Source organism: Chiloscyllium punctatum, chromosome 40 (assembly GCF_047496795.1).
Source record: "Chiloscyllium punctatum isolate Juve2018m chromosome 40, sChiPun1.3, whole genome shotgun sequence".
NCBI classification, from domain to species: Eukaryota; Metazoa; Chordata; class Chondrichthyes; order Orectolobiformes; family Hemiscylliidae; genus Chiloscyllium; species Chiloscyllium punctatum.
This window is the reverse complement of record NC_092778.1, coordinates 21,935,982-21,950,033: the sequence shown is the minus strand read 5'-3', so window position 1 is coordinate 21,950,033 and position 14,052 is coordinate 21,935,982. Positions and strand designations below refer to the sequence as shown.

The 14,052-nt window shown below is 44.1% G+C and overlaps 1 protein-coding gene across 4 annotated transcripts in view; it reads right to left on the bottom strand.

The window, feature by feature from the left end:
- Positions 1-14,052, bottom strand: part of LOC140464425 (uncharacterized) — a 409,548-nt gene that overhangs the window by 357,236 nt on the left and 38,260 nt on the right. For all 4 annotated transcript variants that reach the window (XM_072559463.1, XM_072559465.1, XM_072559466.1 and 1 more), the window contains exon 5: positions 1,659-1,824. In XM_072559463.1, the coding sequence (XP_072415564.1) occupies positions 1,659-1,824 (166 nt within the window). The remainder of the gene's footprint in view (positions 1-1,658; positions 1,825-14,052) is intronic.

The following is a 14,052-nucleotide window of genomic DNA, read 5'->3' as shown; positions in this document are numbered from 1 at the left end:
GCGTGGCCAATTCACCTGACCTGCACATCTTTGGAGTGTGGGAGGAAACCGGAGCACCCGGAGGAAACCCACGCAGACACGGGGAGAATGTGCAAACTGAACCCGGGTCTCTGGCGCTGTGAGGCAGCAGTGCTAACCACTGTGCCACCGTGCCGCCCATGCTGTGGTATTATGTTATGATACATAATACCACAGCAGAAACATCAATCTGGTCGTGACAACGTAATCTGCTTAAGAGAAGGCACTGGATGGAATTCTCTTTCATTCACAGAAAACACAGTTACAACATTTAAAAGATAATTGGATTAGTACACGAATAGGAAAGACTTGCAGGGATATGGGCCAAATGCAGGCAAATGGAACTAGTTTAGTTTGGGAACATGGTCGGCGTTGGCTAGTTGGACTGAAGGGTCTGTTTCCATGCTGCGTGATTCAAAGTGGACATCACTGGCTAGGTGAGTATTTATTACCCATCTCTCATTGTCCAGGGGACAGTTAAGAATAAATCATGTTGGCTGTGGGTCTGTAGTCACACGTAGGCCAGACCAGGTAAGGATGGCAATTTCCTTCTGTAAAGGACATTAATGAATCATATGGGCTTTGCCAAGAATTGACAATGTTTCTTTTTAAGATGATTTTAATTAATCTTAATTGCAGATTTTAAAATTTAATTCAAATTTGACCATCTGCCATGGTGGGGTTTGAACTCCTAATCCCAGAACATTACACATTGGCCAGGCCAAGGGGGAACACTCTCGCCCCCAAACAGTCGTCTTCAAAATAACACCATGGGATTGTTTGTATTGACCTGAGAAGGCAGGAAGGAGCTCGTCTTATCCAAAAGACAGCACCTCTGACATGCAGCCCTCCTTCAGTGTAATGGTTGTTAGCTTGGACACTTGCAGTTCTTGAACCCACCTTCTGTCTCAGAGGTCAAACTCATTAGTTATAGGAAGGATATCATTAAGCTGGAGAGGGTTCAGAAGAGATTTACCAGGATGTTGCTGGGTATGAAAGGTTTGAGTTATAAGGAGAGGCTGGGACTTTTACACTGGAACATAGGATATTGCGAGGTGACCTTAAAGAAGTTTATAAAATCCTGAGGGGGTGTAAACAGAATGAATGGGAAGTGTCTTTTCAAGACGAGGGAGCACATTTTTTTTTAATGTGAGAGGAGAGAGATTTAAAAAAAAAGACATGAGAGGGCAAATGTCTTACACACAGCAGTGTGGTTCACGTGTGGAATGAACTCCCTGAGGAAATGATGGACATGGGTACAATTGAAACGTATAAGAGACATTTGGATAAGTACATGAATAGGAAAGACTAGGAGGGATATGGGCCAGGAGCAGGCAGGTGGGACTAGTTTATTTGGGATAATGGGCTGGTTGGATCAAAGGGTCTGTTTCCATGCTGTATGACTCTATGATAACTCAGTAAACAACAAAACAGAAGTACAGGTGCTTGATTTGTTGACTAGTTAAAGGATTTGATTGTAAGAGTGTTACAGAATTGCCAGAGGCATCACAATATTTTCTTCTTCTGCCTAAACCAGATGCAGCTTTTCCATCACTCCAGTGAAATATCATACGGATATCAGTCTCAATTTCAAAGATGACCCCTAACATTAATACAAAGGGTTTTTATAAGTGTCTTACCTCCTCAACAGTCTGCTGTTTATTTACTGTATAGGAATCCTGGAGAACACTGAGAATACCTCGCTTAATGTTCAGGGCCCAGGTTTCTTCACTGTCTGAAGGACAGATCTCAGGGATTAACCCATCTTGGAAAGAATACTGAAGTGGGTGTTTCTCCAGAGAAGCTCTGTAATAACCAACATGCAAACTAGTGAGAATACAGTTACATATGGGCATGCAGACACTAATTTAGGATCACCATCCAAATCCAATTCCTCAGAACAGTGCAGACTGCAACCATTGCAAGTATTTGGGACTTTGCATCCATTTTGACAAGTTACTTACTTCCTCTTGGCTGGCAGGGCTGGGTTGCCTCTATTTACCCATGATGATGTCGGTTACCCCTGAGTAAACCTTGGAAAAACCTACATTGACTTGGGAACCTCAAGAAGGTTAATCTCTAAACAAAAAGATTACCATCTACTGAGGTAGGGGTGGGTAAAGGATACATCTCGATTTCAGGACAAACCCAACCCAGCCAGTTACTGGCCCATCAGCATTCACCCGATCACCAGTAAAGGGATGGAAGATGTCATCAACAGTGCTATCAAGCAGCACACGCTCAACAATAATCTGCTCAGTGACATCCAGTTTGGGTTCCTCCAGGGCCAGTCAGCGCCTGATCTGCCTTGGTTCAAACATGGACAAAAGAGCTGAATTCCAGAGGCGAGGTAAGAGTGACTGTCCTATCTGACGATTGCACAATGGTCAGATACTGATACAGGCCTTGTTCAAATGTAGAAGATCATGTTAATGTCCAGGTTTGAGCTGAAAAGTGACAAGTAACCTTCATGCCACACAAGCATCAAGCAATGACCATCTCCAACAAGACGGGATCTAACCATCATTAATTGCTGTTCCATTGTATCACCATCACTAAAGCCCCCATCCTGAGTGTTACCACTACCAGAAACCCAACTGGACTTGCCATCTAAATGCAGTGGCTACAAAAACAGGTCAGAGGCCAGGAATTCTGCAGGATAACTCACCTCCTGACTCCCTAAACCCTGTCCATTAACTCCAAGGCACAAGTCAGGGGTATGATGGAATACTCCCCATTTGCCTGGATGGGGGCAGATCCATCAAAACTCAAGCAGCTCGACACCATCCGGGACAAAGCATCCTACTTGACTGGTACAACATCTCCAAACATCTACTTCCTCCACCACTATCTACAAGATGCTCTACAGAAATTCACCAAAATCCCTTAGACATCACCTTCCAAACCCACAACCACTTCCATCCAGAAGGACAAGGGAGGGCGATCCAGCAGAACACTGCCATCTCTACAAATTCCTCTACAACCATTCACCATCCAGACTTGGAAATATACCACTGTTCCTTCAGTGTCTCTGGTTCAAAATAGTTGAACTCTCTTCCTAATAGCATTGGGAGTAACAACTGCAGTGGTTAAAGGCGGCAGCTCACCACCGCCTTGTCAAGGGGCAATTAGGGACAGGCAATAAATGCTGGCCCAGCCAGCAACCAATGCCCATGTCTCAAGAATGAATTAAAGAAAATAGGGCATTGAACTTACTAAACTGTCAAGAATTGGTTGGTACACATAATACACTAACTGGGGCACTTGTTTTTGATGTCTATGGTGATGTAAGATGGTTATAGGAAATTGTGTGGTACAGACAATTGTCCTCGGCAATACAAAGGTAGGGATTGTACTGCACACTAGGCAAGGTATTTTGGAACTGTTCACTCCTGTTGGAAGATTGTAACAGTCACGTAATCTGTTGTAATGGTTGTCGTAAGATGTTTTGAACATCCAGTCCCATTAATGAGCCTTCTTGCACAAGAGTGTCACTCTATGAATGCCTCAGCCTGCTAGATGCTGAGGCAAAAGAATCTTAGTTCCTGTTATTGCAAAACTTAAAAAGAAAACATGAATAATGTTTAGCAGAGAGCATACACTCTTATTTATATTCCTCAGTGCTCTCAAACTAAGCACAATTTAGTGGCCTTCAAAGCATCTATGTAGAGAATACTGCCAAGAACTAGTTCACAGTCTCCACTTCTGAAATAGGGGAGGCACTAAATCTGCATCCTGCTTGTGCTGAAACACCTCCACCCAGAGAGGTAGTGTATGGAATGCTTTGTCAATGAAACTTACTGAGACAGACTGGTGTAACCCAGGAACAGTCGCTAAAGGTTCAAAACGGAGGATGATAATCAACCGTGTAGGGTAGCGGGATTAGTTTTAAATTAACTCAACATAGGCAGAATGGATCAAATCACCTTTTTATGTTTAATGGTGGCATTTGATTAAATTAAAGGAATGCATCAACAAAAAAGCTTCGTGAAGAAGCAGAACTATTTTGGATTTTTCTGGGATATCTCATCATTGCCTACACTGCACAGCACGAACGTCCTTATAATACTGCTGCCACTCAGCTACTACTTACTGAAGAGAGCACATTCCTCTGAACTCTTATCGCTGTCAGATGTACTTCCAATCATGCCTTCACAATTCTACCATTGTATTTATTCTGGTATGGTGAGAATTTCTAAATCGCTAACATTATCACTATTCTGTTAATGACAAGGCCAGAGAAGGCAACGTGGACTGTCAGAAATCACTAGGAGAAAGTGAGGACTGCAGATGCTGGGGATCAGAGTAGAGAGTGTGGTGCTGGAAAAGCAGAGTAGGTCAGGCAGCATCCGGGCAGCAGGAGAATCAACGTTTTGGGCATAAGCCCTTTATCAGGGATGAGGGATGAGGCATGTAGCCCAGGGGAGCTGAGAAATAAATGGGAGGTTGGGTGGGGGGGGGGGGTGGGGGGAGGAGGAAGTAGCTGAGTGCAATAGATAGATGAAGGTGGGGGAGAAGGTGATAGGTCAGAGAGGAGGGTGGAACAGATTGATGGGAAAGGTGATGGACAGGTCAAGAGGGGAGTGCCAATTTGGAGGTTCGGGACTGGGATAAGGTGGGGGGAGGGGAAATTAGGAGACTGGTGAAATCCACATTGATCCCAGTGGTTGCAGGGTCCCAAGACAGAAGATGAGGCATGCTTCCTCCAAGTGTCAGCTGGTAAGGATTTGGTGATGAAGGAGGCCCAGGACCTGACAGAGTGGGAGGGGGAGGTGAAGTGTTCAGCCACAGGGCAATGGGAATGGTTGGTGCAGGTGTCCCAGAAACGTTCTCTCAGATGATCCGCAAGTTAGCATCCTGTCTCCCCAATTTAGAGGAGTCCACATCCGGTGCAACGGACACAGTAGATGACATTTGTGGAAGTACAGGTAAATTTCTAAAATTTCTATGGGATGTCGAAGGACCCTGTGGGACCATGGAAGGAGTTGAGGGGGGCAGTGTGGTGCACGTTTTGCACTTCTTGCATTTGTAGGGGAAAGTGCCAGGAATGGGGTGTGGGCTTCGGGGGGGGGGCGCGCAGGGAGGTGGATTTGACAAGGGAGTCGCGGAGGGAATGGTCTTTACAAAACACTGATAGGGGTGGGGAGGGAAGTATATTCCTACAGGTGGGGGTCTGTTTGTAGGTGGTGGAAATGGCAGAGGAGGATGATGTGATGTATATGGAGGTTGGTGGAGTGGAAGGTGAGCGGTCTCAAGTCAGAAATCATTCTACCATATTTGCTTAGTTTAGAGGTCCCATTGAAATCTCTGCTGGACTGTTGTCAGAGAATTACTATGACATAGGAGGAGGCCATTCAGCCTATCAAGCCCATTCTAGCTCCCCAAACAAACATTCAGTCACATTCCCCTGCTGTCTCCCCATGGTCCTTCAAATTTATTTTCCTGAAGAGATCACTCAATTTCCTTTCAAAATTATTGATCCTCCCCACCACCACTCCCATGGTAAGCAGCAGAGTGTTACCACTCACTGTGGAAAGAAATCCTTCTTCATTTTCCCCTCCTACTCCTTATCTCCTGCCCAAACCTTTAATCTGTGTCCCCTTTACCTTGGTCCATATGCTCAAGGAAACAGCTTTTTCTTGTCCACCTTATATAAACCAGTTACAAGTACATTTCCACCCCCCCCTCAACTCCACCAACTCCTTTGCAACACCTTCTGTAATATTGTAGTTACAATCTCTCAAGCCTGGAACCTCCCATTCTTCCTAAAGGGTGGTGACCAGAAATGGATACAATATTCTGACTGGAACCACATCGAAGTAAAATATACCTATGATAGTCCATAATTCAGGCAGCAACTTGAAAAGATACTCCATCTGCAATGAAATTTGGGGAGCTCAAGAGATTTTACATAAGTTTGCAAAACCGAGTAAGGTTATGTATATCATTGTCCTTGGAGTTTGGAGGATTTTGATTTATGATTTGATTTATTATTGTTACATGCACATAGGTACAGTACAACATTTTGTTGTGTGTGCAGTACAGGCAGATCATACCCTACAAAATGCATTAGGGTAACAGAACAGAGCGAGGAATACAATGTTACAGCTGCAGAGAAAGTGCACAAAGAGCGAGATCAACGTTAAATTTAAAGTCAAAAGGTGTGGTGCTGGAAACGCACATCCGGTCAGGCAACATCCATGGAGCAGGAGAATTAACGTTTCAGGCATAAGCTCTTAATCAGGAATGTGGAGGCGTCCAAAGGGGCTGAGACATAAATAAGAGGTGGGTAGGCCTGGGGGGGAAGGTAGCTGTGAAGGCAATAGGTAGATGAAGGTGGGGGTGAAGGTGGTAGGTCGGACCAGAGGGTGGAGTGGATAGGTGGGAAGGAAGATGGACAGGTAGGACAGTTCAAGAGAGTGGTGCCGAGTTGGAGGGTTGGATCTGGGATAAGGTGGGGGGAGGGAAAATGAGGGAACTGGTGAAATCAACATTGATCCAGTGTGGTTGGAGGGTCCCAAGGCAGAAGATGAAGTCCTAAGGCAGAAGTCCTCCAAGCATCAGGTGGCTAGAATCTGGAAGTAGAGGAGGCCCAGTACTTGCATCTTCTTGGCGGAGTGGAAGAGGGATTGAAGGGTGGTAGAGTTGTTTAACGAGTGTGTCCCAGCGATGTTCTCTGAAATGTTCCTAAAGTAGGCGTCCTGTCTCCCCAGTGTAGAGGGGACCACATCGGGAGCAACGGACACAGTAGATAATGTGTGTGAAGGTGCAGGAAAATCTCCGTCAGATGTGGAAGGATCCTTTGGGGCCTTGGACGGAGGTGAGTGGTGTGGGCACAGGTTTTGCATTTCTTGCAGTGGCAAGGGCAGGTGGTGGGGGGCATTGTCCTAACAAGGGAGTCACAGAGGGAATGGTGTCTCCGGAACGCAGACGGGGTGGGGAGGGAAATATATCCCTAGTGGTGGGGTCTGTTTGTAAGTAGTGTAAATGGTGGAGGGTGGTGCATTGTGTCCGGAGGGTGGTAGTATGGCAGGCTGGAACTTAGAAGAATCCGTGCACGAGGTGGTGGAAAAGATCAGCCTGAAAATTATTTATTTTGGATGCAGGTTTGCTCGCTGAGCTGGAAGGTTTATTTCCAGACGTTTTGTTACCCTACTAAGTAACATCTTCAGTGGGCCTCAGGCGAAGCCAAAACTCGCAAAGTTATTTATTCGGTCAATTTTCTTGAGGTCAGTTACACAAAAACATTGGGATTGCGACTTTAGACAAAGTAAATGGACAAAGCTGGGAGGAAAAACAGAGAAACCAAGAGAACTAAAAAGGTTAACACTGAAAATAAATAAAAGGGTGAAGTTGAATGTCTATTTCAAATACTATTGTATAAATACCGACAGTGCCAATGAATGTCACACCAGTCACAGCCATGGAACTGGTTAGTAAGCTGATACTGTGAAACGGACACTAATCAGACCAAAGTTGCACCAATGAGAATAGAAACAGGAAGCTGCATTTGTAGGGATTTATTTTTAACTTATCCTTTCATTGGTTGTGGGTATCTGGTATTTCTACCAGTTTGAGTGGACATGCCAGGCCAATACATTTAAGAGACAAAGAGTGCTGTGGTTCTAAAGTGATAGGCAGCAAGTGATAGACAGAGCTAAGCAATCCGACACGCAAAAGATCAGATCTAAGCTCTGCAGTCCTGCTACGGCGTGAGGGTCATGAATATTGGTGGACAATTAAACTACTCACTGGAGGGGGCTCCACAAATATCCCCACCCCCAGTAATGGAAGACCTCAGCCTGTCAGTGCAAAAGATCAGGCAGAATGACTCCCAACATCCTTCAGGGGAAAGTGAGGACTGCAGCTGCTGGAGATCAAAGTGTGTGGTGCTGGAAAAGCACAGCTGGTCAGGCAGCATCTGGGTAGCAGGAGAATCGACGTTTCACACATCAGCCCTTCATCAGGAATGACATTTCTGATGAAGAGCTTGTGCTCAAAACACTGGCTCTCCTGCTCCCCGGATGCTGCCTGACCTGCTGTGCTTTTCCAGCGCCACACATTTTGACACGCAACAATCTTCAGCCAGGCGTGTCAATTTGGTGATCCATCTCAGCCTCCACAGGAGACCCCAGCGTCACAGATGCCAGTCTTCCGTCAATTTGAGTCATTCCGTGTGATTCCAAGGAAACGTACTAAAAAACTTGTGCTTCAGAACTTGTTGCCCCCATAACTGACCTGTTCCTGTGAAGCAACAACATAGCATCTAGCTGGCAACGTTGTTAGGTATATACCCTGACTTGCAAACAGCAGGAAATATTCAACCTGACCAATTACTGTTGCATGATTAATATGATGGAAGGGGTCAACAGCGCTATCAAGCAGCACCTGGTCAGCAATCACCTGCTCAGTGACACGCAATTTGGGTTCCTCCAGGGCCACTCATTACAGCCTTGGTTCAAACATGGACAAAAGAGCTGAATTCCAGAAGGGAGTTGAGAGTGACAGCCTTTGACATCAAGTCCATATTTGACCCAATGTGGTATCAAGAAGCCTGAGAAAAACTAGAATCAATGGGAATTAGGGGGAAAACTCTCCACTGATTAGAGTTTTACCAGGCACATAGGAAATCGTATGTGACTGTTGGAGGACAGTCATCTCAACTCCAGGACATCTCTGCCGGAGTTCCTCAGGGTAGTGTCCAAGGCCCAAACATCTTCAGCTGCGTGATCAATACCTTTCCCTCAATCATAAGTAGTGGGGATGTTCGCCGATGATTACACAATGTTCAGCACCATTCACGTCTCCACAGATACTGAAGCAGTCCATGTTGAAACGCAACAAGCTCTGGAGAATATCTAGACTTAGGCTATAAGTGGCAAATAATGGCAATAAAAGAGAACCTAACCATTTGTTCTTGACAGTCAATGGCATTACCATCACTAAATACCCTACTATTAACATCCGGAGAGACTGCGATTGAACAGAAACTAACTGGACTCACCATATACATAAAATGGCAACAAGAACAGTTCAGAATCCAGGAGTCCTTCAGTGAGTAATTCACTTCCTGAGTCCCCAAAGCCTGTCCACCATCTGCAAGACACATATCAAGTGGGTGATGGAATAATCCTCACTGGAGCTGTACCATGCAGATACCAACACTCAAGAGGTCCAATACCATCGAGGACAAAGCAGCCCGCTTAATTGGAACCACACCAGCAAACACCCACTCCATCTACCACTGTAGTTCAGTAGCAGCAGTGTATACTATCTACAAGATGCACTGCAAACTTTCAAGGCTCCTTAGGTAGCACCTTCCAAACCTACAACCACTTCCATCTCGAAGGACAAGGGCAGCTCAAACATGGAAACACCACCCCCTGCAAGTTCCCCTCTGAGTTCCTCACCACGCTGATTTGGAAATATGTCGCCGTTACTTCAGTGTTGCTGGGTCTAAATCCTGGAATCCCCTCCCAAACAGCATTGTGGGTCTACCTATCCCTAATGGACTGCAGCAGTTTCAAGAAGGAGCTCACCAACACTTTCTCAAGGGCAACTCGGAATGAGCAATAAATGGTTGTATTAGTCAGCGATATCAAAATCTCATGCATGATTGAGGATATGATTGAGGCCAGACCAGCAAATCTCCTTCCTTAAAAAAGGGCATTAGTGAACTAGATGGGGTCTTTAACAATTTAAAATAATCCAGTCACAATCAGATCAGACCGACTTTAATTCCAGGTTTTATGAAGTGAATTTAAATTCCAGCAGTTACCAAGGTGTGACTGAACCTGTGTCTGCAGGGTCTCCGGATCTCCAATCTAGTGACATTCCCACTATTCCACTGTCTCCAGGTTGGAGAGGGAAGCAGTCACACCCAGACTGAATAAGACTGACAGTCGAATATAAAAAATGGAATGCCAGGAGATTACCGTTACCAGTCCCCAGATCACTCAATGTTTCAAAGAAAGGAAACCAGACTAACCCAGGGGCAAATGAGCATTTCAGGGAATGACTAGTGAAACTCCATTGAAACGATGAGCTATGAAATAGAGAGATGATGGTAACACCTTTAGGCGAAGTTTGACATGAACGGTGATAGGTGGATAGATCACTCTTCGATTGTCATCTCAACTGAATCTTCAGCAAAACTACTCAGCTGCTGTCAACAGAAGCTCTTTTAAATTTGGAAGATGTGTCCTTAATGTTAATGTTTTACTGTTTGTCACCCATCCCCATTGATTTGGTTCGTAATTTTCATTTCAATAGTGATTAGCGAGTGTTTCATGACATCATCTGGGAAAGTGTCTAGGAAGTGTTTCCATGCCTGACAGCGTGTGGGAACTGCACTAAAATCAGGCGAATTTGCATAATTTGCTCAGGGTTTTTCAGTAGTCTTGTCATTATATCTGTGTATTTTCATTTATCTCCTTCATAGCAGCAAGCTCTCCAACTCTGGTCAGCCATGACCACCAGTGTTGATCAGTGGGAATAGAATACAGACGAGATTTGAAGACACAATTCTTTTTATAAAGAAGAAAGGCAAATAACCAAGAGAATAGTAAGTAGAAATGTGATTTCCCTCTCTTTTTTTTTAAGATTAGTCAAACGTTATCTGTCCAAATATAAAAACCATTCCTGGTGAAGCTGCAGCTTGAACTCTCTTAATTAAAAGCCAATTGAAAAATAACTTTTTAAAATAAAAAAACAATTTTACATTTTGGTGGACATCTGTTGGTTTTAGAATCTTTTCAATTGCTTTCCATGTTTTTCAATAAACTAATGCACTTTTGTACCCCATTTTTCAATTCACAAATGGCTACACACTCATTAACATGGAAATGAATTAAGAACAAATGAGCTGCCAGATTATAAAGTGGAAATTGCTAATTAATCTCAGCCAAATCTCTCCAGCTGCAAAATGATCCGATGCTGAATTTTACAGCAACCCATGTAATTCAAATACATTTTGGAAAAAGAGGCATACAAATAATGACCTTTACCTGCTTTGAATTAATATATAGAATAACATAGGTACAGTGACAATATTTGATCTGCTTCATAAGTTCTTAAGATATAGGAGCAGAATTAGGCCATTCGGCCTATTGAGTGTGCTCTACCATTCAATCATGGCTGATTGGGTTTTCAACCCCAATTTCCTGCCTTCTCTCCATATCTCTTCAACCCATTACCAACTTAAAAAATCTGTCCAACTCTTCCTTAAATTTACTCACTGTCCCAGCATCCACTGCACTTTGGGGGAAACGAACTCCACAGATTCACAACCCTTTGATAGCAGTGGTTTCTCCTCAGCTCTGTTTTAAATTTGCTCGCCCTTACCCTAAGACTATGACCTCTTGGCCCAGAATGCCCCACAAGAGGAAGCGTCCGCTCCACATTTAGTTTATTCACACCTTTTATCATTCTGAATACCTCAATTTGATCTCCCCTCATTCTTCTAAATTCCAGACAGTATAGTGGAGGAATCGGGAACAATATCAATTTAGAACTAAGCTATTTATCAGTGAAGTGACAGAAGATTTTTCCCACAGAAAAGCTAGTGCAGGTCTGAAGCACAGTCTCCCAAACGAGTGAAGAAGCCAGACTAATAGAAACAGAGCAGTTATGCACAAATGCTTGCTGGGCTAGTGCATCAAGAGACATGGAGGACAGGAGGGCTGTTGGGAGATTAGGTCCACATCCTTTTCCACTTCTCACACTCCTCAATGCCCAGTTCAGCAGTAACAGCTTAGAATAATAATTTACGCTGGCTAAGTAGCAGTGCACAAACATGGTCAATTCAAAATGGCAGATGCAACGAAAAAATCTTCCTTTAGCCCTCTATCCATGTTCAAACCCAGAAACTGGCTGACAAGCACAGCATTGCTAGTTCAAACAATTAAAGTAGCAAGCGTAAAACTTGCAGAGTATATTGAAAACAAGGCCGTGCTGATAGTCCAACACTCCAGAGTCATACAGCACGGAAACAGACCTTTCGGTCCAACCAGTCCATGCCGACCATAATCCCAAACTAAACTAGTCCCACCTGCCTGCTCCTGGTCCACTGCCCTCCAAAGCTTTCCTATTCACGCCCCTATCCAAATATCTTTGAAACACTGTAATTATACCCACATCCACCACTTCCTCAGGACATTCATTCCACACACAAACTACCCTCTGTGTAATACATTTACCTCGTATGTCCTTTTTAAATGTCTGTCATTTCACATTAAAAATGCATCCCCTAGCCTTTAAATCCCCCATCTTAAGAAAAAGACAACTGTCATTAACTCTATCGATACCCCTCATTATTTTATTAACTCCTATCAGGTCGTCTCTCAACCTCCCATGCTACTGTGAAAAATGTCCCTGCCTATCCTTGCACCTCAAGCCTTCCATACCTGGCAACATTTTAGCAAACCTCTTCTGCACCCTCTCCAGCTTGATAATATCCTTCTTAAAAGTGGCGACCAGAACTGGATACAGTATTCCAGAGAAGGCCACACCAATATCTTGTACAACCCCAATTCCTATACTCAAAGGACTGAGCAATGAAGGCAAGTGTGCCATACACCTTTTTAACCATCCTGTCTGTATGTGATTCTGGATTAGAGTCTGGAAAAGCACAGCAGTTCAGGCAGCATCCGAGGAGCAGGAAAATCGACGTTTCGGGCAAAAGCCCTTTTTACCTGTCTGTATGTGATGCAAACTTCAAAGAATTATGTACTTGTACCCCTAAGTCCCTCTGTTCTACAACACTACCCAAGGCTCTACCAATAATTGTATAAGCCCTACCCTTGTTTGTTGAACCAAAATGCAATCCCTTGCATTTATCCAGATTGAACTCCATCTGCCATTTTTCAGCCCATTCACCCATTTGATGTAATCCTCGAAAACCTTCTTCATTGCCTACTCTGCCACCAATTTTGGTGTCACCTCCAAACGTACTCACCATACCTTCTGTATTCTCATCCAAGTCATCTATATAAATGACAAACGAAAGATGACCCAGAACCAGTCCCTGTGGAACATCGCTGGTCACAGACCTCCAGTCCAAAAAGTGACTCTCTGCCTTTACTCTGTCTCCTTCCATTAAGCCAATTATGTATCCATTTGGCAAGCTCATCCTGAATCCCTTGTGATTCAACCTTACTAATTCTTCTACCATGTAGAACCTTGTCAAAGGCTTTACTAAAATCCTAATAAATGTCTATTGCTCTGCCATTATCAATCTTTTTGGTAACCCTCCTCAAAAAACTCAATCAAGTTTGTGAAATACAAAATTTCCTCACACAAAACCATGCTGACTGTCCCTAATCAATTTTTGCCCCTCTATATGTTCATAAATCCTATCTTTTATAATCGCCTCCAACAATTTACCCACAACTGAAGTCAGACACACAGGTCTACAGCTCCCAGGTTTCTCGTTACAACTTTTCTTAAACAAAGGTACAACATTAGGACCTTCCAGTCATCAGGAACCTTACCAGCAGTTATAGACGATGCAAATATTTCTGCAAAGGATCTCGAACTTTCCTCCCTTACTTCCCCCAACATTCTGGGATACATTAGATCAGGTCTTGTCACAAACTGTAGAAGACTGCATAACTGAGACATTACAGGGCTTGCAAGAAAATTCAACTTGTACAATTATTAATAGTCTTCATATTTAATAAATAGTCCCACAAGGTGGCACGGTGGCTCAGTAGTCAGCACTGCTACCTCACAGCACCAGGGACCCGGGTTTGATTCCACCCTCAGGCGGCTGTCTGTACGGAGTTTGCACATTCTCCCCATGTCTCTAGTTTCCTCCCACAGTCCAAAGATGTGCAAGTCAGGTGCATTGGCAATGCTAAACTTCCCATAGTGTCCAGGGATGTGCAGGTTAGGTGGATTAGCCATTGGAGGTGCAGGGTTACAAGGATAGGGCAGGGAATGAGTCTGGATGGGATATTCTTTGGAGGATCAGTGCAAAATCGATGGACTGAATGGCCTGCTTCCACACTGTGGAGATTCTATGAAGAGTGTGAA